The sequence below is a fragment of the Eucalyptus grandis genome, chromosome 8 (genome assembly GCF_016545825.1).
Source record: "Eucalyptus grandis isolate ANBG69807.140 chromosome 8, ASM1654582v1, whole genome shotgun sequence".
Taxonomy (NCBI): Eukaryota; Viridiplantae; Streptophyta; class Magnoliopsida; order Myrtales; family Myrtaceae; genus Eucalyptus; species Eucalyptus grandis.
In genome coordinates this window covers 64,660,690-64,688,222 of record NC_052619.1, presented here as the reverse complement: position 1 = coordinate 64,688,222, position 27,533 = coordinate 64,660,690, and the positions used below count along the sequence as shown (strand labels likewise).

The window sequence follows — 27,533 nt, the reverse complement described above, 5'->3', positions numbered from 1 at the left end:
TTGTCCTTCTATGAATATGATATGTCATATTCTAAAATTTTGAAAACTAATAGATTTTATGTATCAACTCGACTATTGAGCTTTTTCACTTGATTTTCAAGATTAGTCATAAGAACCTATTGGCCCATCAATATGGAATAAGCTAAAATATTTCCTAATTCAAGCTCGCACATCTAATTGTTGGTGGAGTTTTATGTTGTTTGATCTCTACTTTGATCTTTATAATCGACGGGGACTTAAGCTTGAGCTTAGAGCCTGATTTGTAATTTATCACTAGTAAAAGAACATACAGTTCACCTATAAATTAGAAAAGCAAAAAAAGAAAAAAGGATATGCTAATAATAAAAAAATCAAACGTTTGGAGATCCATCTATATGAAAAAAAATGTAACTCTGCAATAAAAACAATAAACAAAACGTTCACTGCTAAGCTAGCTTTTCTTCGATCAGTGAAAGGTCCGAGCTTTTTCGACATCGCTGCTCGTTCATCCTGGCCGAGCGCTCGACGGAGGTACAGCGAGATGTTGCAGTGCATATTTCTTCTGTCGGATTCCGGGTATGAAACATCAACCGATCCTGCGCCGAGACGTTTCTCGCGATGAAAAATTCTTGCTTTCTTCTTCTCCTTTTTTTTTTTTATAATGGATTTGATGCTGGATTCTTGAAACCGAGAGATGAAATGGGGGGATCTTCAAACGGAATGTAAATTTTGGGGGATTTTGAACATGGGTTTGTCGCAGGGAAGTGATGCTGGAGAAACAGCTCACTGGGCATCGCGTAGATCGGTCCATATGCGCTTGGTATTGGGATCACGCCATCTCTCAAGGAGACCAGGTTCTTCGCATGTTATATATACGAGTTCATTTTCGTTCGTGTGTCTGTGATGGTGCAGATTCGCTAGGCTTTTCTTCTTCTTCTGGGTAAATTACTTGATCCCATTTCATGGCGATAGTTCTTTGCTCATATGGGTTTTACATTTCTTTTCCTGGGATTGGATGGTTGTTGCCCAATACAGCTACAGCCCGTGATTGCTTCTCCAACGCATTACCTTTTCCAAATTGTTCGCGAGGGCATCACGTTTTTGGCTTGTAGCCAAGTCGAAATGCCGCCTTTGATGGGCATTGAGGTACAATACATTTTAGGCTGGTATCAATGAGCTGCTGGATAGAGTGATATTGGGTGTCGAACAAGACGGGGGGACTTTTTTGAGTTTTGATTGCTTGGTTTCAGTTTCTATGCAGAGTAGCTGATGTCCTGGCGGATTACCTCGGAGGGCTAAATGAGGATGTGATAAAGGATAATTTTGTTATTGTTTATGAGGTAATGTGTTTTGCTCATCGTTTGCTATTTCTCCCTTCCAATTTTATGACTCGCTGTTTTTGGCAGTTCGAGTTTATCAGCACGTCTTGGTGAGAGGCTTATATTCAAAATATACGTCAGTGTATGATTTTGTTCTAGAAACATGGAAAATTAGATATGCAGGGGCTGCTTTATGTTTTTCCAAGTGCATTTAGTCCTTCTGTCACTGGAATGGAGTAATGTGGATATTGAGTAAAGTTCGACATTGTTGATAAACTGTCTTGCTGTAAATGGCTTCTTCATTTTATCTGTGACAAAATGACCTTAAGACTCGGTATTAACTAGGATGGAACACAGGGCCTTACATTCAGTTGCTTCAGTATATTATAGCCGCTTGTAGCCAGATTTTTTGCATTATTGAAGCTATAGTTATCATATATACTGAAACTCATTGCTTGACTGTCCATCTAGTTGCTGTATCATTCTTATAAAACATTAGTGAGCATAGCAAATGACTGTAAAATTGGATAAGGTGAGTGGCTGCTTTACAATGTTGCAAGAGAGAACTGTAGCCTAGCATTTTTTCGTTCTTCTTTTGGATAAAATTGTAGCCTACTTTCAGCTCACTAATCTGCATAACCTGAAAACTCCAATTTATTCATCGGTTAAAAGGATCTGAATAATGCCCTGTTTGTGGCTCCAGAGGTAGTCTTCTTTGTAACTTATGTGTGCATGGTATCTTGGAAACTGTTCTCTAAATGCTGTCCAAATACCTAGTTTGATATTCAAAGTGGCCAATTTAACTACTTGTAGGATGATTACGGTTTTCTTCTTGAAATGTTTCTTTAAATTCTGTTCTGTCCTATGTTCGTTTGCATTGTGTAATTATGAACTACATCCCTTATTGTAATTTTGAGCTTGCGACATCATTTTTCTTTATTTTCTAATGCTTTTGGCAAGTCATCCACTCGTTTTGCCTTGTCATGTTCATTGAGTTAGAAGTAAAAAGTTCTGTGGTGGAACATGCAGCTTATGGACGAGATGATAGATAATGGTTTCCCACTCACTACAGAACCCAACATTCTCAGAGAAATGATAGCTGCACCTAATATTGTTAGCAAAATGCTGAGTGTTGTGACTGGCAATAGTTCGAATGTGAATGAGACACTTCCTGCTGCAACAGCATTGTGTGTTCCATGGAGAACATCAGACCCAAAGTATGCCAACAATGAAGTTTACGTTGATCTTGTGGAAGAAATGGATGCGGTTATTAATAGGTATTTAGCTGAAAACCTCGATGAGCTTTGTTAAAGATTCATATCTTTCTCCTTAAAGCTGACTTTACCACTTTCTGTCTCTTTCCAGTTTTAATGACTCACATCTAGCTGTATATTTCCTGTCTTGACCCAGTTGACACTAATGAATACTCTCTTATGCATTTCCTAGGGATGGTACACTTGTTAAATGCGAGATTTATGGTGAAGTTCAAGTAAACTCTCATCTCTCTGGCCTTCCTGATTTGACTCTTTCATTTGCAAATCCCTCTATTCTGGACGATATGAGATTTCATCCATGTGTACGGTATCGACCATGGGAATCTCATCAGATTCTTTCATTCGTCCCTCCTGATGGACAATTTCGGCTCATGAGTTACAGGTGTGAAAATATGTTGTCCGTATCCAGAAATATTGCGAATGGTCAAAACATCATGAGTTTTGTTTAATTGAAGTGGCATCCTAGCTTGAATGTGAATGGCCTTTGCTTGATTTAAGCGGTATCCTAGATTGTAGGTAAATTCTTTCAAATATATAACTGCCACACTGAATATGTATCCATTTAGATAGATTGTATTTAGAAACAACCCCATGCTTTAGGTGAAAACTTAGAAAAATCTGGAGCTCTGTCCTTTGTTTGTCAATGTGTGTGTTTCAAGTTCACGGCTTTTTGCTGTACAGAGTTCGAAAATTGAAGAGCATCCCTTTGTACTTAAAGCCACAGCTGACTTCAGATGCTGGGACCTGCCGACTAAGCCTGTTAGTTGGAATGCGGAACGATCCAGGAAAGACAGTTGACTCAATCGATGTGCAATTTCAATTGCCTCCTTGCATTTCAACTGCTGATTTGAGCTCAAATTGTGGAACAGTTAACATTCTTTCAAATAAGGTACTTGCTAGTGTAATTTAACAGTAATCACTCATTTGATTGTTCATGGTGTTTGTCTCGCGCTCTTTTATTGAAGACTGTATTCCTTTTGATTCATCCATTTCTGCAGACATGCTCTTGGTCAATTGGACGGATCCCAAAAGATAAAACCCCTTCATTGTCGGGAACATTAGTCCTTGAGCCGGGACTGCAACGTCTTCATGTCTTCCCTACATTCCGACTGGGTTTCAGGATAATGGGCATTGCTCTGTCTGGCTTGCAGATAGATAAGCTAGATCTAAAGAACTTACCTCATCGTCCATACAAAGGTTTCAGAGCTCTCACTCGAGCAGGGCACTACGAAGTGAGGGCATGATGTGCTTTAATTTACATTGAGGTTCTAACTTGAGGCTTTTTCACTCACAGAAACTGGAGATTGCGTGGAGGAACATTATTTTGTTTTTGTAAATGATCTGGGCACAGTTTCTTTCCAAGTGTTCTCTGTGACGTTATTCCTTATTAATGATGTAATTCTTGACTGCAGAGTGCTTCAGGTTCAGGAGAGTTTATTTTTTTCTTTCTTTTTGCCCTTTCAGTATGTAATTTTACACAATCATGAAATTGAATTACACAGTTAATCAAAATAGCTGATTCGCCTCCATGTGTGTTTCTTTATTTGTAACTCTTCTTTAGAACCATGCACATCAATTGAAAGAAGCAAAACTGAGCATCAAAGACCAACTTCCAGACAAAACTTTGGCGATACTACTGCAAATTGATGCAGGGAAGAAGAAAACAGAGCCTCAACCCATAATAATAATAGGACGTTATTTCAGCATACGATCCGGGGGCATAATGATTTTATGTTCAACTGAAAACAAGAGGAGATTCTTTCAACTACTTATTTTGGAACCAGTAGTCAGGGAGGCATGAAAAACTGTCATATCGCGTAGTAGATGGTTTCCTATTTTCAAATGAAGGCAATTGAAATAACAACAGAATAGACTCGACTCAGCAGTACATTTTCCAATCATGTGCAATCCTTGACGAGGCTGAAATGATATTGGACTCGCGCCTAACGCCAAGTCTAGTTGACATGAATCCTTTCAAGTACTGGTTGAGTACTTTCTTTCCAGCTTCTTCTGGTGAACCCTAGTCTTCAACACTCTCTCGTACCTGGATTATGAAGGAGCACAATTCACTGAGATTAGCCACTGAAGGTATATTGATGTAATCTCTGAACCGAACAGACGGCTGTACAGATGCAATGTCCAGCAAACCAACGTGTGGAAAGATTTAACTTGATAAGATCAAGGCAATCACATTCCTCCTCCAAACTGCAAAAGCTGAAGTCTGGCCATAAATCAGTAGATTTGAAATAGAAGTAAATGGTTCGAGCTTAACAATCGTGCAGCCAACCAACAGTGCATATGTGCCCTTGCGGCTTATATGCAAGCTGGGATGTGAAATAAACCTCATCCGTCAGTCATGAATGAAAACTTGAATAGCAGTTTTATCATCAGTAAGGAGATCGGCACTCAAATGTTTACTCAACGACTAATTTTGAGTTCCTATTTCAGCTTCTGATGATGAGGTTGGCACTGAATCCTCATGCTTTTAAGGCATAAGGATCTCGTGAACATTACCTAATTATTCATGCATGGTGATCAATAACACGATGTATTTCAAATTCTAGAGTATGTCAAATTGAAAGTGTAAATAATCTGTCATGGACTACATGTAATCATGAATATTAATTTGATAGTAAGCTAAGAGAACCAAACTGACATTGACAAACAGAATCGAGATGAAATGCTAAAGCAAAATGAAGGCATGTGATATGATCAAAACTTCCTCGAGCACCATAAAGAACCTTGAGATAAATCACATCTCACACGAGTCACATGCTTGTTGTACAGTATTTGCAACATCGATCAAATTCATCGAGTAAAAGGTGATTATTGCTCATCAAGATGTATCCCTGCGATAAACTACTCTATCATGCCGCGTGTGATCTTCTGCAGTAAGCAGGAAATACACAGGATTTGCAACATGTTAGTGATTGCATCAAGCACTTTGGATTCAGCAGAAGAGCTTAAACACCCTTAAGAATTCTTTAACACACTCTTGCTTAAATCAGATACATGATTGCATGGAGGGTCGAGCAGTACCGACACGAAGTGGAAAATGCACGAAAATTCAAGAGCAACTTGCGGTACCCCGACGGCCACCCTCGACAAGTCGTCTTGACAGAGACACAATGCAGAAACATGCGATGTTCCTCTGCGCTGCCTCACCCTTCTTCTACTCAGTAGCATGCGAGAAACCGAAACTTCATAAGATTCTACAAGCGTTCGTCATTTTCGAAGATTCTCAGAAACAATTTGACAAATGAATGACGCCCCTTCTTTTTCAAGATCACAAAACTTTCCCCACAAAGTAACAAGCCACAGAAATTGTGAACGTCAGCAGAAGCTCACGGTATCCCTCTTCCCCCACTCGCCATGCCGAATATACGTGCGTAACATCAACTCCTTCGCGAATGCGGCAAAGGCTAGGCATCTTCACATCAGACCCGGCAACTCGTCGAGAATTCACATCTTAAAAACGATGCATGTCGAACTCGCCACGTCGCTCAAGTCGAGCTCGACGAATTTCAGGACTCCCACGAGCTTAAAAAATTTCAGCTTTCTTCGGGTTCCACAAGGCAGTTCGGAATCTTCGGACTCTCCATGGCTGAGAAAGAACGATATCCGCTGGGATTCCGACCGACTTCCACGTGGCGCGCTGGCCAGGCCGCTTGTGGCCACGTGGCCGGCATCGCTTTGGAGCCGTCCACGGCACTTTTCCGACGTGGCGTCCTCTTCTCGCCAATGACAAAGTCGAGTTGAGGACAATGACGTGGAAAATCCAACGACCGGTGGGATTACGAGACGGGCCGCTATCGAGGCGCAACGTGGCGGCACGCCAGTGGTCGGGAGTTCTCCACCACGAGCTACAGGCAGGCAGGCAGGAGCCCGACAACGGTGGATGCCTCGTCATCAAGCCTTATCCCCTCTTTTGTTAATTAATCACGTTAACTAAATGCTTCCGAAATGGGAAATTGTCCGAATTTAATTTCTTTTACTGATGAAACCCCTTTATTTAGTCTTATGCCAGTCTTTCATTATTTCATGTAATATATAAGTTCCGCTCATTTGGACAAGTGATAGAAAACTGTGTCATTTAGCAAAAAGGCTTAATATACCCAACAATATTTGTGTCTTTTTTGTTGGTTTTCAACCATAGTACTCAAAATGGAGAAAAAAATATGCTATTTTTATTCTCAACGTGAATTATTAGAAGCTGAAATATATTATTTTTAATTTGATTTTAAATATCGCCACTAATTTTTATTGCTTTTGAGCGAAAAGTCATCCATCATCTGAAAGTCAAAACTCAAGAATTTTTCTTCTTTTTTTTTGGTTCTTATTTTTATTTAGGAGGGAGAGCGAGGTAAATCCGGTTTTCCACCGTTGGCCTTGGCCATTCGTCGTCTCCAAGGCAGAGAAAAAAGCCTTCGTTCTCTCCTCGCCGCTTGTATAAAAACGGGACCTTTCCATTTCCGCAAACCCACTTCCGCCCTCGGTTTCCTTGCGCCACCACCGACGTCAAATTCGAACTTCTCTTTCTCCTGCATCCGCAGAATCTCTCCTCTCTTCCCTCCCGCGATTATCTCCCTTCGCAAGCGAAACCCACATCTCAAAATCCCATCTTTCTTCGGCGTCCGGTGGCGCCCGCAAATGTGCCGTATTGGCGAGTGCGCGTAGGTTCAGTGGATTGTTGAGCACGTCTTCGTGTTTATACGACTTTGATTGGCTATTCGTGTCGACCCGGATCGGTATTGCTCGTGATGAACACGGTTTTTCATCTGGGTAGCTCGGCCATGACGCCTGCTTGTAGAATTCTGTTTGCCGCCAGATGCCCTGCGCCGTTTAGATTCGTTTCTGCTGAGTGTAGACACGCCGGATCAATGGGTGCTTTGTCGAGCTTTCGCTTCGACTTCGGTCGACGCCTTTTGCACGCCAATCGATGTCGGGCTGTGAATGTGGGTCGCGCGGTTGAGGAGGTCCGGACCGGTTTTTGCTTTGCCGGGTCGGGTTTTGGGCGGTCCGGGGATTTATTGAAATCGCATGGACTTCGTGGTAATGTTAGTCATAGAGGGGCTGTCGTTGTTGCTAATGCTGTTAGGAGTTTGTCGACTTCGGTGGAAACCCGCGTGAATGATAACAATTTCGAGAGGATTTATGTTCAGGGTGGAATGAATGCGAAGCCGTTGGTGGTTGAAAGGATTGATAAGGATGAGAATATTGTAGGAGGGGAGGATTCTAGTATAGAAGTTGTTGATGATAACATAGATTTGGAGAAATCTCAGGCTAGTCTGAATGAATTCAATGATGTTGGTGCTAAGAGAGAGGAAAGTCAGGTCGAAAAGGAGGCGTGGAGGTTATTGGAGGAAGCTATTGTTATGTACTGTGGGAGCCCGGTGGGGACCATGGCGGCGAATGATCCAGGGGATAAGCAGCCACTGAATTATGATCAGGTGTTTATTCGTGACTTTGTGCCGTCTGCCCTAGCCTTCTTGCTCAAGGGAGAAGGAGAGATTGTGAGGAACTTTCTCCTTCACACATTGCAATTGCAGGTCCGTCTTCATATTGTTTGTGCTTCACCAATTAATCCTTGTGCCCATGTGTATATATCCCTGAATTTCATAGGCACGTGTCTTGCTGCTAGTTTCTCTCAAGTTATTAATTGAACGCAATTTAAAACTTTCCCTTTACATTGTTGCTTGGTATAACTAAAATGTTTTTCTGATATCGAGCGACACTTGCCTGCACGAGTCCCCTCTACTCTTAAGATTTTGCTGCTTTTGGTGTGAACTTATTTGGGCTATTGAAAGCTCTGTTATGTAATATCTGGTGTTTTCACTTATTATGGGTGTGCAATGCTCCATGAGTTTGTGGCTTTGTACTCTGTGAGCTAGTTTCTGAGTTCTGGTTTATATAAGGTGATCACATGATAGTTTGATTCTCCAGGATGCATGCATTTCGATTTCCTAGACTCCAAGAGCAATTCCTTTTTATATGGTCTGAAACTTTGTTCTGCTCGATTTGATAATTCATTGTTTTGACCTGCTGTCTTCGTCCGAAAGGAAAATCTTAATTAGCTCAAGGGCTGATTTCAAGAGATGCACCTTCTTTGTAGTTGAGTTTTGAAGTAATGAAGATCGTCTATGATTTGGATTCCAGTATGTGGAACAATTTTGAATTGGGCCAAATTCTGATTATGGCATTTTTTCTCAGAGTTGGGAGAAGACAGTGGATTGTTACAGTCCTGGACAGGGTTTGATGCCTGCAAGCTTTAAAGTTAGGACTGTGCCTCTTGATGAAAATAAAGTTGAAGAGGTTTTAGATCCTGATTTTGGCGAGTCAGCTATTGGGCGTGTTGCCCCTGTAGATTCTGGTTAGTCCGCTATGAAAGATATAGACAATGCTCTATAATTTAGATCCTGATCCTGATCATGATCTAACTATAGGGAAATGTCAAACTTTGACTTTTCTGCTGTGTATCCCATTGGCAAACAATTGGTTTTTCAACATTTCCATTCTGTTGTAGCTATTTAGGACCTGACATTGTTGCTTGCTACTCCTTTTCTTTGTAGGGCTGTGGTGGATTATCCTGCTAAGGGCCTATGGGAAGATCACTGGTGATTATGCATTACAGGAGAGAGTGGATGTCCAGACTGGCATCAAATTGATTATGAACCTGTGTTTAACTGATGGTTTTGATATGTTCCCTTCTCTGCTTGTTACTGATGGCTCCTGTATGATAGACCGGAGGATGGGTATCCATGGTCACCCTCTGGAAATTCAAGTAAGTGCACTAGGAGTTAAGCTATTTGAAATTCCAATCTTCTGTCCGTGCTTGTAAAAGTAAACATTATCAGTACCCCATTTAGTTTTAAGGAATTAGATATTGGCCGTCTCATGTCACTGCTTATTAATCGGTAAAGTGGAAATTCCTCATTTAGACTTTACTCAAGGTCTTGTTTTTTGAACATTAAAGAAATTCTGCAAAAAGAATCTTGTACCTTGTATGGGCCTAACTTTTTTACGGTGGTAAATTCAAATTGTTACCAAAATGTACTGTTTGTTTTTGTATTCTGCTGTGATTTGTAGGTACCTAGGTTGGGAAATATTTTTTCCCTGTGAACATAATGACGTATTGAAAATATCAACTCCTTAAAGCAGAAGTTAGAATATCCTCTGTATTTTGGCTTCTGATTTTCTGTTTCTTGTTGACCTCTGATCATGTCTGACTTCTCTTGAAACTCTGAGGAATTTGCTTTGATTTGTTCACTGAAGAGTCAGTTTGTCTCAATCATGAAGCGCTTTGATTTTACAGGCTTTATTCTATAATGCACTGCGATGCTCTCGGGAGATGCTTAGTGTAAATGATGGCTCCAAGAATTTGGTGAGGGCAATCAACAATAGGCTGAGTGCTCTTTCTTTCCACATTAGAGAATATTATTGGGTAGATATGAGGAAGATAAACGAGATTTACCGTTATAAAACAGAGGAATACTCAACAGATGCCACCAATAAGTTCAATATCTATCCGGACCAAATTCCGTTGTGGTTAATGGATTGGATTCCTGAGAATGGTGGTTATCTGATTGGCAACCTGCAGCCAGCTCACATGGATTTTAGATTGTTCACCCTCGGGAATCTTTGGTCAATTGTTTCCTCACTAGGTACACCAAAGCAAAATGAAGCTATTTTGAATTTGATTGAAGCCAAATGGGATGATCTTATCGGGCATATGCCTCTAAAGATCTGTTATCCTGCTTTGGAGAATGAAGATTGGCGTATAATTACTGGAAGTGATCCAAAGAACACGTAAGTCTCTGCTTTGTTGCAATCCTGCTTTTGCACTTGATTTCTTATCCTAATCAATTGTGGCGCATTATGTGAACTATTGCCATCCACTAACAAGGAATTCCATCTTTTAATGTTCAGTCCTTGGTCATATCATAATGGAGGCTCCTGGCCAACCCTCCTGTGGCAGGTGAGCTTGATCTACCTACCATTTCTAGTATTTCTCAACTTAAATGGTTTTCTCAAACTTGCCATGCATGATTTTTGCATTAATGCAAATTTAAATTACTCATCCATATATCGTTCTGTTTATGTTTAGTTCACGTTGGCATGCATCAAGATGGGAAGACCAGAATTAGCTGAGAAGGCAGTAGCCTTGGCTGAGAAGAGACTTTCAGAGGACCGTTGGCCAGAATACTACGATACTAGAACTGGGAGGTTCATTGGAAAGCAATCACGACTCTTCCAAACATGGACTATTGCTGGTTTCTTGACTTCGAAAATGCTTCTGGAGAACCCAGAGACAGCATCTAATCTGTTCTGGGAGGAGGACTACGAGCTACTTGAAATCTGCGTCTGTGCACTGAGCAAGTCAGGAAGGAGGAAATGCTCTCGAGGTGCTGCGAGGTCTCAGATACTGGTGTGAGAGACTGAGTTCATCGCCAGACACAGGGCTCACTTGATCTCCACATAATTCTGAATTACAGATTCTTGTCTAACAAGGCTACATTCATTTGAAGGCGGAATTATGCCTCACGTATTTGTACAGTTTGCTGAGTTTGGGATAGACTAGTAGAGCTTGGAGCATCAAATTCTTGCTTGACAGCGAGAGCATACAGGTTACAGGTCATTTGTACATAGACATGTTAACTTGTTAGCCAATCAATTACTACGTTGATTGGAATAAATTGTGTCCAAGTGAAATGTGGTGATAGAGACAGGAAATTAGCAAAGAATGTGATTCTTGATAGGTAACTTATACACACCACAGAGATTGTTTTGGCATTTTAGTACTAGTTATCTGAGATATTGTCATTCGTGACCTACTATGTAATGTGACACCCATTTTTTATACTTTGTACTAGTAAACTCTCGTTATCAGCAACTTCTTCTGCCATATCTACTTGATTCCTCGGGCTTGTAGATTTGAGTTCCATATTCGCCCCATATTTGCGGACAACAGAGATGATATGTTGCCAATCCGCATTTGACATGGCGCCGTACGTTCCAATGGATTCCATAGTTTCATTTCTCCGTGCTGTTCGGTTTCAAAAACGCTTCTGGGAAGAAATTACTTGCCCACAAATCTGGTCCAGAAGATGTTCCTCGTGACAAAGTACAGATTTCATTATCTAGAAAATGACTGTTTGACCACAGCGACAGGACACAGGCCAAGCTCATCCGATGCCGTCGACATGATAAAAGCAAAATTTTCTTAAAATGAGTCTAATCTGCATAGACATCTTAAATCAGCATTGACCCTTTTTAACTGAGCTCATCGACCGGGTTATTTGGTTATAAACCGTAGCGAGCCCGTTTGGTTCCACCTTGGCGTTTGAGAGAACAGTAACTAGCCAAACACATTTTCATCCGTTTTTTGCTTCTTCTGGACCGTTCAGAGCCGTTTTCATTTGGCGCAAAGCTTCGTCTCGACCGTACCTGCGTGATCCGAGACGGTTTTGGCGGTCCAACCGATGACGCTTTGGTCGTGCTTGGGGAGGCTATGAGCGGCACGGCACTCTCCATGAGCGCCAAGAAACTGCTATCCACAACCCATTACCGGCCAATACCAAATGTTGTGCTGAACTCGCTTAGGCGGGTCCGAAACTGCATCACCCAACCGAACCCACCGTTCTTGCGGAAGGACCCATCGGTCTTGTCCACAGATCTGGTCAAAACGTACTTCGAGAGTGGGCTGGTGAAGGAAGCTCGCGTCCTGTTCGACGAAATGCCTCACAGAGATGTTGTTGCTTGGACGACCATGATTGCTGGCTACTCTTCTAATAACTACTACGACGAATCGTGGGCTGTGTTCTGTGAGATGGTTCGGGGCGGGAAGGAGCCAAATGAGTTTACTTTATCCAGTGTCGTGAAGGCTTGCAAAGGCATGAGAAGCCTTTCGCATGGAGTGTCAGTCCACGGCTGGGCAATCAAACTTGGCTTGGATGCGTCCATGTATGTTGAAAATGCACTTCTGGACTTGTATGCTACGTGCTGCTCTAGCATGGATGATGCCTGCGTGGTTTTTCGCCATATTCAGGCAAAGAATGAGGTCTCTTGGACTACATTGATCACCGGGTTTACCCACCGAGGAGATGGCTACAGCGGGCTTAACGTGTTTCGCCAAATGTTATTGGTACGTGTGTCTCATGTCTTGAACAACCACCTTTCATTAGTTTGCTTTGGACTAAGTTAACTTGATAAAGCAGAATGTGGTCATTTATGATGTTTGCATTCATTTTCCTCTCAAGTGGTCTCAGCCTAAACTAGTTTTTCACATTATTTATGCGCTTTATGTCAAATCAGGAAGGAGCTGAACTGAACCCATTTAGCTTCTCGATTGCAGTTAGAGCTTGCGCCTCAATTGGGTCTCAAGTCTTTGGCCTGCAACTCCATGCATCAGCTGTCAAGCACGGGTTTCTCTTCAATCTACCTGTCATGAATTCTATTTTAGACATGTACTGCAGGTGCTGTTGCTTATCTGAGGCGAGTCAATGTTTCCATGAAATGCACGAGAAAGATGTAATCACGTGGAACACCTTGATAGCTGGATATGAAAGACCAGATTCTAGTGAGGCCCTTATTATATACTCTAAAATGGAGTCCCAAGGGTTTCAACCGAACTGCTTCACATTCACAAGTGTTACAGCTGCATGTGGTAATTTGGCACTAACGAAATGTGGACAACAAATTCATGGGGTAATTATTCGAAGAGGACTTGAGAGAAGCATGGGGCTTGCGAATGCACTTATTGACATGTATGCCAAGTGTGGAAGCATAAATGATTCACATAGAATATTCATTTCTATGTCTCACAGGAACTTGCTCTCTTGGACATCTATGATGATTGGATTTGGTGCTCATGGACAAGGAAGAGAGGCCATTAAGTTGTTCGATGACATGGTCAGGTCAGGTATAAGACCTGATCAAATTGTATTTATGGCCGTTCTGAGTGCTTGCAGCCATGCTGGTCTTGTGGATGAAGGGTTGAGGTACTTTGAACTGATGAGTGAATATAATGTTACCCCAAGCCAGGAGGTCTACGGGTGTGTGGTGGATTTGCTTGGCCGTGCAGGGAGAGTGGAGGAGGCTTATCAATTGATAGAGAGTATGCCCTTTAGACCTGATGAGTCTGTCTGGGGTGCTCTTCTTGGAGCTTGTAGAGCACACAGACTTAAGAAGCTGGGAAAATTGGTAGCACAGAGGGTACTGGAATTGAGACCAAGGTTGGTTGGAACCTACGTGACCCTGTCAAACATTTATGCAGCTGAAGGTAAGTGGGGGGAGTTTGCACGAGTTAGGAAATTAATGAGGGGCATGGGTAGCAAGAAAGAGACTGGGAGGAGTTGGATTGATGTTGGAAACCAGATTTTTAGCCTCGTTGCTGGAGATAAAATGGTTCCGAGGGTGCATGAAATTCTTGGATTACTAATTTGGGACATGAAAAACGCAGGATATGTGCCTGCCCTAGATAATACGGACAGGCCTAGTAAAAGAAAGAAAAAAAGAAGATAGTATAAAAAGAAAAACAGAAGTAACATAGAACAGCCTGAGAATCACGGAGACTTCAGACTGACCCTATGTGTCCGCATGATTTGCAAATTTGCCTAGCGCAGGCGAGGCAATTATTGATAATGCAGTTTTGAAATTCACAAACAGCTCAAGATGGAAAAAAATATTGGGCATTATACTGTTGAGGTGATTTCAGTTGAGAAACATATATCCTACTTCAGTTCACAGTCAGAAGCAGAAAGGGCGAAGGAACATTGTACGCAAATTGATAAATAATTTGATTGAAGCTTTAATTTGTTTGATCACTCCTGTTACCCATTTTTTTATCTCCTTGGGCTAATTTTTTTTTTGGTGAATGCAACTTGTAATTTGAGGTTGAATTAATTTGTAGAAGCTGTACAGTTCAAGCCCCATTTTTCCCAGAATAGTGAGATGAATAAGAGCAGTCATTTCATCATGCATACTCCGGCACTTAAGACTTCGCGATACGTCAAATGCGAGTAGTCTCTAGGGTATGTTTGTTTGTTTCACATGAAGTTTGCTAGTTCATACCTTCTAGTATGTAATGTTCATCTGGATGAAGCTAACAGATGGAGCAGCAAAAATTGATTGTATTGACACTACTTCTCAGCTAGTGTGATTCTCCTCAATAAAATCTTCACTTGAGTTTATATGGTCCAGTGTCTCTGTATTCTGATTTAAAATTCAAGTGTCAGAGAAGTTCAAACATAGGATTATGGGTATGGAAGATCCTGATATGCTTAGAGGAACAGGATCAGATGCTATTGAGATAGCCAGCCTTCTGCAGATGTCAACCAATGAACTCAGTGATTTAAATTTGTCATCCCTCAGGGTTGGTATTCGTTTGCATCTCACCAATTGCATACAAATTATTTTGGGTGGGGGCCATCCGTATAGATAAAAATGCCTAAACTTATTAATAGGGCTTAAAGGTTATTCTATTGACCTCTACCTCTAGGTAGTTAAGTCTCTAAGTTCGCAGGATTTTTCCACAAAAAAAAAAAATGAATGAATGAATCATCTATTAATAATTCTTCTAGTGAATCTTTTATGTATTATAAAAAGCATCATAAAATCTTGAAATTATTCTCTCTTTTCAAATTGCATGAATAACTTCTTTCAATTAATTAATAATCGAAATATCTCTCGCAATAAGAAAATCTCATACACGCCTCGTTTGGTTTAGCTTTAGGAATGGGCTTTGGGACTCTAAAGTCTCTTGGCCAAATGCAAATGTGTTTAGTTCGGTTTTTTGGGCGACTTTAGTAAGATACAATTGCATCTCCAAAGAACTCTAAGGGCCTTTAGTCCAAAGCAGGTTTGGAAATCCTTTAGGAACTTACATTTTCGGAATGCAAGTTCCGATTACTGTTCATCTTCGAGGAAAACCACCGCACAAAGGCCAACAACTAGCGGCCAAGGGGTCGCATGCGTCGGCGATGTGCCGGCAACTGTCGCCTGAGGTCACCCAACCTCGGCGATCGTTGCCGGACTTCAAGTGATGCCTGGGTCACGCGACCCAAGCAATTGATGGCTTGAATCGCAAGACCCTAGGTGACGGCCGCCGAGGTCACTAGATCGGGCGGTCTAATGGCCGAGACTTCAAAAAATATATATAAATATTTTTTGTTTTTTTAATTTAGTAAAAGTCATTTACAAATGTAAATTTTATTAAATAGTATTTTGGCAAAAGTTGTATCTCAGTGAAAATTTTACTAAATGATATTTGTATTTGAAAACTCCATTTATCCAAAGGTATTTACATTTTTGCAAATGCATTCCCAAAAGCCAAACTAAACGGGCTCACAATCCTCTAAATGTCAATTTTTTGCAAACACGCAACGTTTTGTAATCAGATAATTTAAACATCCTCACGTTAATAAAAACGAAGGTAATATTAGGCGCTAGTCATAACTTACCTGTTTGGACAAAACGTTTGACTCAAAATATTTAAATATAAATTACAATTGTTAAAGAAAGTATTTGCAATAAATATTTCAAATGATAAATGATTTTTTTAGAAAATATTTTTAAATTTTTATTTTTCATGAAACAAACGATGTCTAATTTTCGCACAACTTGACCGGATTGGCCCATTTATCCACCATCGCCCCTTTCGTCGTAGTTTTGCCGGTCGAACGATCAGCCCATCTCCGCCGCCAGCGTGATCCCATCATTCCCTGCTCCCTTTCATCGCTCATACTTGACCCACTTTCCGACTTCCCATCCCTTTTTCGATCCAACACTTTCGATTCTTTCTTAAATTTGTTAATATGCCACATTTACATTACCCTTAACATGAAAAAAAAAAAATTGCAATCATTCATTTCTCCAATTTAAAATAATCAAAATTTAAAAAAAGCTTAAATTGTTCACACCAAAGCACTTTTTTAAATATATTTTCACCAAACAGCATTCTTCTTAAATTGCTTTCTAATGCATTTTCCAGTTACAGTTTATCAAATTATTTTTACTTTTTCCTGAAAACTCTTTTTTGACTTTACTCTAATGCTAATCCAAAGGAGGCCTAAGGATCTCTTTATTCTTAATGAATTTTTAGGGTTTAGCACTCGCTTGGTGCTCTATCAATAGATTTTTCTTTACCTATTAAAATGGACTAGATATTAAAATCATGAATTAGGTGACATTATAACGAGACTGCAACCATATGAAGAATGCACAGAGGACTATAGAATGGGGATTCACATGGAACCAACTTAAAACGGGGTATGAAGGATGCGGGAAATTTCTCTAATACTATGTTAAGAAGTCCGATCTAAAAACTTAAGCCATTCGGTTAAGAAAGACACATATATGTAAGCCTATTGAAACCCCATTGGCCACTAGAAAATGACACTTTGACGGGCTTATTTTACCTAATTAGTTAATCATGACCATATCTTGGTTCGAATATAATTATATGAGTTCTTGCTCACTTCCATTCATACCATGGTGGAATAGTTGTGGGCTTCTGTCAAATTGCATCGAAGACTCACATAATGGCGAAAGTCAAAATTGGTGGACTTCGATTGTTCTTGTAAATGTTTTCATTTGATGATTTCCAACCCAAACAAGCTAATGTACAGTGATTCTAGCAAATTTGATATTGGCACGAGTCGAGCTGTCATTGGTTATTGGATTGTAAAATCGTAAGCTTTAGAATCACGATTTCAGCATTATGGTTGGCAAAATACAATCTTCTGCAACTTCCTTGTACCGGTGTACATAAATGCTTCATTGATGCATAGCTCTCCTGTCTGTTTCAAGAATCTGACGTAAAAAGGTAAAATATCCTCCACTACTTGGCTCACTGCTTAAGTTGCTGCATGGCGAGTTAGTATTGTCTGCCAGGCGAGAAATACTGAAGGTAGCTACATATGAAATTGACCTACTGGTGCATTTTTTGGCTAATTACATCACCGTGTTTGATAAGTATCCATCTGATTACTTTGTAAATGCACTTTTACCAGACTCTTGGAATAATGGGTCCCTTTGGATCCTCTTACGCATAAGCCAAATCAACTAATTTCGTCTGGTTCTCATGGAGAGAAGTGGCTGCTGCAGATGGTGATTCAAGCCAGCATATCCACCGTGTGGATGAAGTAAAGATGGATACTTGTCATCTTCTGTTACATGTGAGAATGCTCCACGGTAGGATAATGACCTGAGAAAGGTCATGTTTTCATTATGTGGAGTATCGAAATTTTTTGTTTATGCAGCTTAGTAATGCTGCTGATGTTTAATCCTGATGCAAGTCATGTACCCACCATGTGCATTTTTGTTTATGCAGCTTAGTAATGCTGCTGATGTTTAATCCTGGTGCAAGTCATGTACCCACCATATGCATTTTATTGTTTTTAAAAAGGACTGGGACCAACTGTTTCGATGGATGGCGGTCATTCATCTAGTTCAGTGCAGCATCATGTGCAAGCCAGCTTTGCCCTTGTTCAACGAGGTGCAAATTGTGAACCAGTTTGACCAGTTCTTGGCCTGAGGATTGGCATGTGAGGAAGTTAACCTATTCCCTCCTGGACATGATGCTTATGCTGTACTAGCCGGCCAAGCTTCAACTTGATTCACTTTGAAAGTTTGCCTTTTGGCATCAAAGTAAGTTGGCGAGCTCAAGATGAACATAAGATTGTATGTACTCAGCAATAAACCGGACAGGTGTGAAGCCCATAATCTACATCCACACATTCATTTCTTAATTAATAAGCCAAACCTTTATGGAATTATAAGAATAAGATTAAATTTATGGCAAAAATCAAGAACCACTTCCTGCAGACTCTCATAAGAAAACATTATCTCTTCTGCGTTTAGACGACAAATAGAATGATTTCAGCTATATGCACAACCAGAAGGACTAAAACTTAACAGCCTCAAAGAAAAATTAAAGATCATAACAATTTCTAGTTGTGTATGTCCTCAGGCAAATAGTCTCAGACTTCTTCTCTGCAGAGATTGTGGCCCACTCATCAGAAGAAAGAGCTTCTTCATCCCTGCGACATATACCAGCCCTTCAAACATGCACTGCACAGGCATCCTATGCAACTTTCACTTAAGACTAATAACAAGTCCTTGTCTTCAGCAACATGTAGGCATAAAATCCAATCAGCTAAATAGGACACAGGAATCTGCTCTGAGGATTGCTCCTGCCAGCAAAATGAAGTATTGTCTCTTTTCCACAACTTTCCACCGTTAGTATAGTCAAATCTATTTTTACTAGCAATTCTCAACATGATATAAAAGAGATTTTGTAACCAAGGGAAAAAGTCAAATACCATTTACAGAAGATGTTCCATCACTTGCTCAGGCAGCATTCATGAAACTGCATCCAATTCAAGGTTGTGTGGACAACCGATGCAGCAATTTGTTGATTTGAATCTGATTTCAGAAACTTTTACTTGGAAGACTGATCTCATACTTGGAAAGCAACATCGTTGCCCAAAGCTGATTTCAGAAAATTTAACTTTCTTCAGAAGTCCTAAATCTTTTGAAGCTCCAGCAAGGAATAAATGAGAAATAAATGTCATGCCCAGATACCAATCTGTCCTCCCATTCCTAACAGTTTCACAAGATTGTTGTGTTTGATCTCTCATTCAGGATCTTTCTCCTAAATAAGCAAAATCATATGGAATTCAGAAACCAGAAGATTTTACCTCAAATAATCATAGGCCTTTCCTTCATCCACACTGGATTTTGCGTTTCTGGGCATGCTGGGGCATTCAGCAGAAGGAGGTGCTCCTCAAGAGCTTAAAGGATCAAAAGTTCAAACGTGAGGATCTCTCCAGCAAGGAAACTCTGGTTTCAGATTATTTGCTACCAAAAGTCCATGCAAGAACAATTTCCTTGCTTGAAATGGTGGAATCGATGTCTATCTCTCACGATAATGTCACGGTTGTAAGCTTTAGAGGTGAACTTAGCAACTGTGTGACAGTCATTACATATTCGTAAGTTCTTTATTATTCTAATTGGCATTGCTGGAGGGATATTGAGAAGCCCAAATGCAAGAGCAAGCTTCTCACTGTGTCTCAACAAAGTCGTTTCCTTTTCCTCCTCGTCGATTTCAAGAGAAACCTCATTCATGTCTGGCACATAACCTTCGCTCTTTAACTTCTTAGTCATTTCATCTAACTTGTTCTCAATGTCTTCTAGTTGAGGATGCGTCTTATCACCAGCCAGGAATTCATGAATCACTCCATTTGCTTCGATCATGCTACAACCTGGTGTTTTCATCACTCCATGCTGCTCCATAATTCCTCTAATCTCAAGCACATTCTGCCAATTCCCTTGGGAAGCATACAGGTTTGATAATAACACATGGAAACCATCATGGTCTGGCTGAAGCTCAACAAGCTTTCTTCCTACCCTCTCCCCCCTTTCTATGTCACCATGCTTTCTACAGGCTCCGAGGAGGGCTCCCCAAGTAGAAACATCTGGTGCCATAGGCATGCTCTCAATAAGCTCCTCTGCTTCTTTAAGCTTACCAGCACGTCCCAAAAGGTCCACCATGCACCCATAATGCTTGACATTAGGTTCTATCTTGTATTCTTGTACCATGGAATCAAAGTGAAAGCATCCCTCGTCTACTAAGCCCATATGTCTACACGCTCCAAGAACTCCAATAAAGGTTATGTCATTAGGTGTTATACCACAATTCTTCATCTCTAGAAAGGTGCTTAGTGACCTCCCTACCAAGCCATTCATGGCAAACCCAAGAATCATAGCGTTCCACGTGGAGACACCTTTGTCCTCCATTAATTGGAAAACATCCAATGCATTTTCAACGCAACCACACTTCATGTACATGTCTATCAAGGTCGTTCCTAGAATAACATTAACCTTGAGGCAATTCTTCCTAATGTACGCATGAACCCATTTTCCTTGATCAAGGGCAGCCAAGTGAGTACAAGCTGAGATGACGCTTACCAAAATGGTTTCATCGGGCTGCATTCCTGTAAGCTGCATCTTTTGAAACAGCTCCAAAGTATCTGAGAAATGGTCATGTTGAGCATATCCAGATATCATTGCGCTCCAAGATACTATGTCCTTCTGTGGCATCGAATCAAATAATGCCTTTGCATTTTCGATCAATCCATTTCTCAAATACCCTGATATCATGGAGTTCCAGGATATTAAGTCCAGATGAGGGTGTCCAGTTCTGAATAGCGTTTCTGCGACCAGTATCTCATCACATATTGAATACATGTGAATCAATGCATTTTGAAGGTTAACATAAGATTCAATCCCTAGTTTCACCGACAGTCCATGGATTAATTTCCCCATCTCGCCAGCAGACAAATGTGCACACACTGAAAGAACGCTAATTACAACAACCTCGTCCACTCTAACACCTCTACCAGCCATTTCTTTAAACATAACCAAAGCCTCGTCATACATCCCATTTTGTTCATAACAAGAAATTAATGCACTCCATGACACCATATCCTTCTCCTCCATTTGATTGAATAGCTCATACGCATCCACCACACGTCCTGTCTTTCCAAATAAAGCAATCATCGAATTTGAAGCAATCACACTTCTTTTAGGCATCTGATCAAAAATCAGTTTTGCTTCATCTACATTCCCCACCTGAACATAACCCGCCAGAATCGAATTCCATGAGACGGTGTCCAGAACGATACTTTCATCAAACAGCTTCCGTGCATCTTTCATCTTCCCATGCACCGAGTACAGGTTGATCAACGTGTTCTGGACATAAACATCCGAATCAAAACCCAGTTTCAGAACATGATCATGCACTTGTTTCCCCTCCAATTCCGAGAACCGCAAACTACAAGCCTGAACTAAAATGGGATACGTGTAATTATCAGGACCCACATTCTGATTCAACATCAACTTGTAAAGGAAAACGGCACTTTGAGGGCTATCGTTCTGCACAAACGCCCTCATCATCGTGGTCCACGAGAACCCATTTGGGTTCTCAACATGACTAAAGAGACGAAAGGAGTAAGTAACGTGGACGAAGCTAGAGTCGGTGGAGAACTTGAGGAGCCTGCTCGCTGCGTAAGCGTCTCCGATGTACCCGGTGAGGATCATCTGAGACAGGATTTGGTTGAATTGCTTGAGGCTGTGGCATCGTCCCAAGTGGGTTTCTAGGATAGAGAGGGTAATGGTGGGAGCAAAAGAGGGACGGCAATGCAGACCTGGCTTGACGAGCGTCGTAAAGTTGCGAACTTTGGCGAAATTCATGGAACGCCGGCGGAGTGCTGATGACCGACCGCTTAAGGCCGTGTCATTGTAGCGTGGCGCAAATCATCTGGTGAAGCTCGGACAAGTTCCTGGTCATCGGTCGGGAACCTTGGCGGGGACTGAGAAATTGCTCAAACTCAGTTTGACTGGCGAAAAATCGGATCTTGCTCGAACCCAGTCAATTTAGACGTGTGCTCTTGTTCTTTTGGTTGTTGGACATCAACCACGTTGAGTTGTTCGAATACTAAATACCATAGTCAATTCAAATTTCAACAAAAAAAACTACCCGAAATAAATAAATAAATAAATGAAGGTCGCTCATTTTTTAACTTTAGGGTGCTTTTGATCTCCGAATATAAAAGGAAAATACATTCCGTAAAAGAAACGCACCTTTATTTTAAAGGCATTTTTCAATTTCAACTTAATCGAAACGTCATCATGTTTGACAAGCTGAATTTGCAAGATTAGGGAGTAGCCCAGATTTCATAAACAATTCCTAAAAGGAGGCAGCTCAATTGTCAAGCTTTAGTATTGCCAACAGGTGATCAAAGGCACCTTTCAATCATGCATAGAATCTTACACCATACTTTAAGAACGAGAAAAGTGCATTCCTTTCTTACTTTTTAACTCTACTTTATGTTCCGGAGCAAAAGAATTCAGCGACACACGAACTGCATGAGATATTTTAATGGCAAGTTGTAGCATAGCCACAGGTTCCATATGGCCTTCTGATTTTCCCTCTAGCTTCCTCTAAGAGGAAGACCAGAGGAAAAACGAGAGTGCCCCACACGAAAACTGTGATGGATCTTGCTGCAGCGGCCAAGTTGCTATGACCGAGCCTTTCCCATGCCGCATGTGAGTTTTTCCTCCTTCAAACAAGAGATCACCCGTTTTGCGTGTTGTGGACATGCGAACAGGAAGAACAAAGGGTGCAAACATTGGATGTCTGAATTCGGTGCTTCAATGCTCCACGCAATCTCATTTGTCACGCTTGCCCAAAGTCGTAAAATTGGTCGGCAATTGCTGATGAGTGAATGAGTAGTTCATCCAGAGGAAATCCCCCTGAAGAATTGTGCATACTCATTGGGCCCGGTAGTGATTTTGACCGAAGGAGCCAAAGTCTTTTAAGTCACTTGAGAGGAGATTATGGGGTTTTCTTCCTTATCAGGATATATGTGTGGAAGTCGCACGTCCTCAATCTCAGCATTTTCTTCCTTACAGTCGCAACACCATTTTAACAGCAACTTGCTATATACGTTGTGCGCTGTACAAATGTTCGAACTTGACCACTCACCGTAACTGGTAATGGACCGTTAGTTGTGCTAATGGCCTCGGGCCCAACTCAGGACTCGCTCTGTGGTCTAAACAAAGCAAAATTATCGCCAAAGTCAGACACATCTACTATTTTGCCTCCCTATATTAGTGTGCTAATCTAACAATGGGAGAAGCATTCGGCATTTACAGAATTTCCATCACTAGACAATTAGTCAACGCCCCCAGGTTATCTTACATCTGAAGCGAAACAAAATCGCCGGTACTAGTCATAATACATTTATAATAACAGGTCATGGCTTAATCTGGTGGTGAAAGCGAAATGCCACTAAAAATGGGAAATCAGTTGCTTGAGGACTAAGCAAGCATCTGCCCACTGCCATTCACGCTAAAAGCATATCCAAGAGAAAATTGCCATTTTTCAATTGTTGTCCATTTCCTAGATACAGCTATCGAGATGCTGCCAGAGTGAACTGGACAAAGACATATACCCAGGAGAAATGCTAGTGTTTGCGCAGTAATTTCGTGAGTGATGGAAATGGTGTGCAACTGCACCATGAAACTAGGGTCAATTAGCTAATGAGATTTGTCTGTTCTTACATCTCTTAATGGAGAAATGCAGATCATTTGTCCAAAAAGAAAAGCCACCTTTATTTTAGATATTGAATCTGGAAAAGCATACAAGCTTGCTAGCATATAACCCTAGCGCCTGTTCCTAACTCTGTCTAGTCTGAACTGGATGCTGTGTTGGGTTTTGCTCAGAAGCATCCTCGCTTAAAACGAAAAAGATAATAAAAAGGCACTGGAAAGAACATGAGAACTTGCAAAGATTTTAGTGCGCAGACCCACAGTAATTTGAGTATCCCCTTCCCTAGCTCTATTCCTGATTTAAGCTGCATTTGTTTCCAGCAAGGACTTTTAACAGCGTAATCCCTACAGTCTGGTCTGCGACATGAGTTCTCAGAAACCATGGATTGACGGCAAAGTGGGGCTAATTACTTCGCCTTCAAGGGCGTTCTAACATAAACGAAAGCGCAAAGACATATACTGAAGCAAAGACAATTTTCAAAGATGAGATTCAGCAAGCAATAAGCGTTATTCCACGTTCGCAGGGCCGTCTATCATCACGAGCGTCCCACGGTAGACATGCCTAGCAACAAAGGCATTTTGACCAAGACTAGTAAAAACCCAAAGACTGAAAACTGGTAAAGACGAGAACTACAAGATCCGGAGGAGTCTTCCTAAACCTCCTTAACCTCCACGGCTGCACTCGCTCCCTCCACTCCCTTGGCCTTACCCCCGTCCTTGGCCGGCTCCTCGATCTCGAACGCGGACACGGGGAAGGACCTGTACAGCCCGGACGGAGTCTTGAAGGTGATCTTCCCGGTGGGCGGGTCGTCGAGGTAGATGTCGCACAGGGTGACCCACACCAGGAGCTCCTTGGTCTTCACGCCCGTCAGCTTCTTGATCTTGCCGTGCTCGACCTGGGCGGTGATCTCGGGCGCGTAGGTCACCGGCTTCCCGATCTTCTCGAACTTGTGGTCGACCTTCTTCTTCTGCTTGAGCCACACGAAGCCGGTCTCCTTCACGTACCCGCATTCCTCGATGTCCTTGAGCGGGAGCAGACCGTTGGGGAGCCCCATCTCGGTGAGCAAGAACCGGGACTTCTCCTGGCATATCTCGTCCCCACGGTAGAACTCGGCCTGGGCTCTGATCTCGTCCGTGATCAACGCCATCTTCCCGAGCTTCTCTTCCTTCCCCTCCTCCTGGTTTTCGCTCCGGTTGCTTCCCTCTCTGAAGCTCTCTCTCTCTCTCTCTCCTTTTCGCAGCAAGAATTCTCGGGGAAGAAAGGCAAAGCGAAAACGAAGTGAGCTGAAAGCGGTGCATAAAGTTCGCGTCTTTATAGTGGAGAGCGCGTAGGACTTTGCCTTATCAGATTACGGGACAAATATCCCCAAGATGCCCTTTTTGGGCCCCTCGATTTGCGTAAATATCATCCCGGTCGGGTCTCTTGACCAGTCCAAGAATCCGGATCGATTCAATCTCACCTAGGAATCGGGAATTGAACCGGTAGGACACGGATTCTCAACTTTTAGGATAGGAGACCCGATTGGACAGCTCTTGAACCAAACGGGACCAATCAATCTGCTCCCATTTCATAAAATTGATCACTTGGCAAAAAATTTAATTTAAAAAAAAAACTAGAATTATTACTATTTTAAGGTTTGTCGTTATTTTTAAGATATTAAAAAGGAGTCGGTTTGGTCCATTAGTCGGGTTCTTCTCAAAATCAAGAATCAGACTGGATCAACTAGTTTGGTCCGATTAATGCGCTTCTCAATTTAAGCTTGTCCCATATGGTCATCCCTTTCTTATGAGCCAAAAAGCTTCGGTTCCTGGCCACGACGAGAGGGGTGGCAGATGTGTAATATTGCTGACGAGGAGGGGCTTTCTTCCTTAGGGGGCGATGCGATCCCGAGACAGAGCGAAGGTTGTGCGGTTGAACATTAATTGGCGGAATTAAGGCGGAAGGGCTGGGGTTGATGGAGGTTGCCAACGAGGGGACCCCACGTGGCGCGTAGTTGGGAACCGTAACCAGTCTCCATTTATTGGGGGGCTGACGTGGCGCGCTCGCGCATCGCCGGCCCTCGCAGGTCTGCACCGTTTGAGATTGTTTCATTGAGAATTTCTCATATTTTGGTGGAAATCTCATCTAGGTCGACCTAATTCCAGAGGGAAGAAAAGACTTATCAATCTTCAGTTTCGTTTATTTCGAAAATAATAAATGATTTGAAAAATAAATTCTCTAAAAATAATCGTTTTTATTGTTAATATAGTTGACGACTTAACAAAGATGACGCCATAGAATCAATTTATTTGAAGAGGTTGAGATAGGCCTTTATCATAATTGGAAACTGAATTCATGCCAATTCTTAAAAGAGGATCAAAGATAGATAACAATAAAAAGTGCACTCTCCTATGTTGGCAATTTTTTTTTTTTTTTTTTTTTTACGATGTTGGTATTTTACTTGCAATAATGGCAAAATTTCAGGGGAAGTATTATGGTTCGAGAGTAGAATCGAGAATCGAAGAACCGACTTAGAGGAACCGATTCAATTCCAAGTTCCAAATTATGCATAGTAGGTTCCAAGTTCAAAAAATTGGCGAATCAATTCCAATGGGCAAGTTCTAGATTGGAGGTGGACCAATCCTATATTTCTCTTATTTCATGTCTTTGCATAATCCTACAGTATTTTATAGCATTCGATGATGAATGTGTAATCTATAATCATTAATCTGACTTTCATTTTTGGTAATATCCATGATCGGGACTTTTGCCTTGTTAATATTTTATATTTTTCATGTGTTTAAATGAGTTATGGTCAGAGAATTATAGTAATAAATAATAGTCATTAAAAATGATTATATGCTATAATCATTCAATTAAGAATGCAAATGAAACCTAAGTAGACTTAGAACTGACTTTAACCTGTGATATGATAGATTACAGATTTTAAGTTTCAAAATTTTGGAAAATTGGTTTTGATGGGCAAGTTTAAGGTGAAATGTGAAACTACTCACTCCTACTAGAAATGCATTAGACCTATTACATTACTATCAATTTAATTATAAATATTTCAATTAGACAATTCTGTCTTTATGCTAATTAAGTCCATTCGATCAATTTTTACTTGAAATTGCTAAAATAAAGGTTGACTGTCTTACATTGACAAATTTTACATCTTTTTCATATTCTTTTGAATTTTTGAATTTTTTATTTTATTTTTTATCGATGTTGGTGACCCTCACCAAGCCATCATTGCCCATTGATGAGAGCCACCCTTGCCCACCACCAATGAGGGCCTAGGTGAGGGCTACGACCCTCGACAACGATTGGCTAGCAAGGGCTCACAGGCCTTCATTTGGCCACTATAAAAACAAATCATAAAAAAATTATAAAATTATAAAATTATTCACATTAACACTAGTTGTACATCATAAAATGGTCAATATCATGTCAATGATTTCCAGTAAAAATTAGTCGGATAGACTCAATTAACATAAATACTAAAAGTTCAAGACTAAATTAATTTAACTGAAATGTTTATGACTGAATTGATATCAATATAATAGGTTTATAATTTTTTTAGTATTTTCTCCCAAAATTTAAGAGGAGTTTGATTATTGACCACGTCAAATGCGCTTCCCCCACATCTTTCCACAAGCTGTTTCTGTTTCCACAAGCTGTTTCTGGTTCACAATTACACACGTAACAGCTTTAAGCTATGGTGAGAGAGAGTAAGCTGGGTTGGCCTAGACCCTCGAAGACGTACGATTGCCATGGGAAAGACCAACACAAAAAATTCTGAATCTGCTGCTTACTAAATGCAGAAGTTAATCCGATCGAACCAACACAACCGCTCTCGACCCCTCCTCG

General features: G+C 41.1%; 5 protein-coding genes across 7 annotated transcripts; 3 read left to right on the top strand and 2 right to left on the bottom strand.

The window, feature by feature from the left end:
• Positions 1-393: 393 nt before the first annotated feature.
• Positions 394-4,099, top strand: LOC104414687 (AP-3 complex subunit mu). Its single transcript, XM_010025848.3, has 8 exons — positions 394-555; positions 740-833; positions 1,015-1,125; positions 1,230-1,319; positions 2,328-2,575; positions 2,745-2,954; positions 3,254-3,461; positions 3,571-4,099. The coding sequence occupies exons 1-8, from the start codon at positions 521-523 to the stop codon at positions 3,814-3,816; spliced, it is 1,242 nt and encodes a 413-aa protein (XP_010024150.2). The 5' UTR covers positions 394-520; the 3' UTR covers positions 3,817-4,099.
• Positions 4,100-6,972: 2,873 nt separating this feature from the next.
• On the top strand, positions 6,973-11,462 carry LOC104414686 (alkaline/neutral invertase A, mitochondrial). The gene is made up of 6 exons (XM_010025847.3): positions 6,973-8,121; positions 8,783-8,942; positions 9,142-9,353; positions 9,885-10,378; positions 10,499-10,547; positions 10,677-11,462. Exons 1-6 carry the CDS (start codon positions 7,333-7,335, stop codon positions 11,001-11,003), a joined length of 2,031 nt encoding a protein of 676 aa, XP_010024149.1. The 5' UTR covers positions 6,973-7,332; the 3' UTR covers positions 11,004-11,462.
• A 312-nt stretch (positions 11,463-11,774) lies between these two features.
• LOC104414685 (putative pentatricopeptide repeat-containing protein At1g56570) lies at positions 11,775-14,548 on the top strand. The gene is made up of 2 exons (XM_010025846.3): positions 11,775-12,713; positions 12,884-14,548. The coding sequence occupies exons 1-2, from the start codon at positions 12,081-12,083 to the stop codon at positions 14,090-14,092; spliced, it is 1,842 nt and encodes a 613-aa protein (XP_010024148.2). The 5' UTR covers positions 11,775-12,080; the 3' UTR covers positions 14,093-14,548.
• A 3,785-nt stretch (positions 14,549-18,333) lies between these two features.
• On the bottom strand, positions 18,334-22,035 carry LOC104414684 (pentatricopeptide repeat-containing protein At3g62890). 3 transcript variants are annotated; one of them, XM_010025845.3, is made up of 2 exons: positions 18,892-22,035; positions 18,334-18,609 (listed from the first exon to the last, which is right to left on the bottom strand). In XM_010025845.3, exon 1 carries the CDS (start codon positions 21,821-21,823, stop codon positions 19,430-19,432), a length of 2,394 nt encoding a protein of 797 aa, XP_010024147.2. In that variant the 5' UTR covers positions 21,824-22,035; the 3' UTR covers positions 18,334-18,609; positions 18,892-19,429. The 3 variants fall into 3 exon arrangements, with proteins under 3 accessions (XP_010024147.2, XP_010024144.2, XP_010024145.2); XM_010025842.3 differs by having other exon boundaries at positions 18,334-19,171; positions 19,270-22,035; XM_010025843.3 differs by having other exon boundaries at positions 18,334-19,060; positions 19,270-22,035.
• Positions 22,036-24,069: 2,034 nt separating this feature from the next.
• LOC104414683 lies at positions 24,070-24,981 on the bottom strand. Its single transcript, XM_010025841.3, has one exon. It carries the CDS (start codon positions 24,829-24,831, stop codon positions 24,337-24,339), a length of 495 nt encoding a protein of 164 aa, XP_010024143.2. The 5' UTR covers positions 24,832-24,981; the 3' UTR covers positions 24,070-24,336.
• Positions 24,982-27,533: the final 2,552 nt, after the last annotated feature.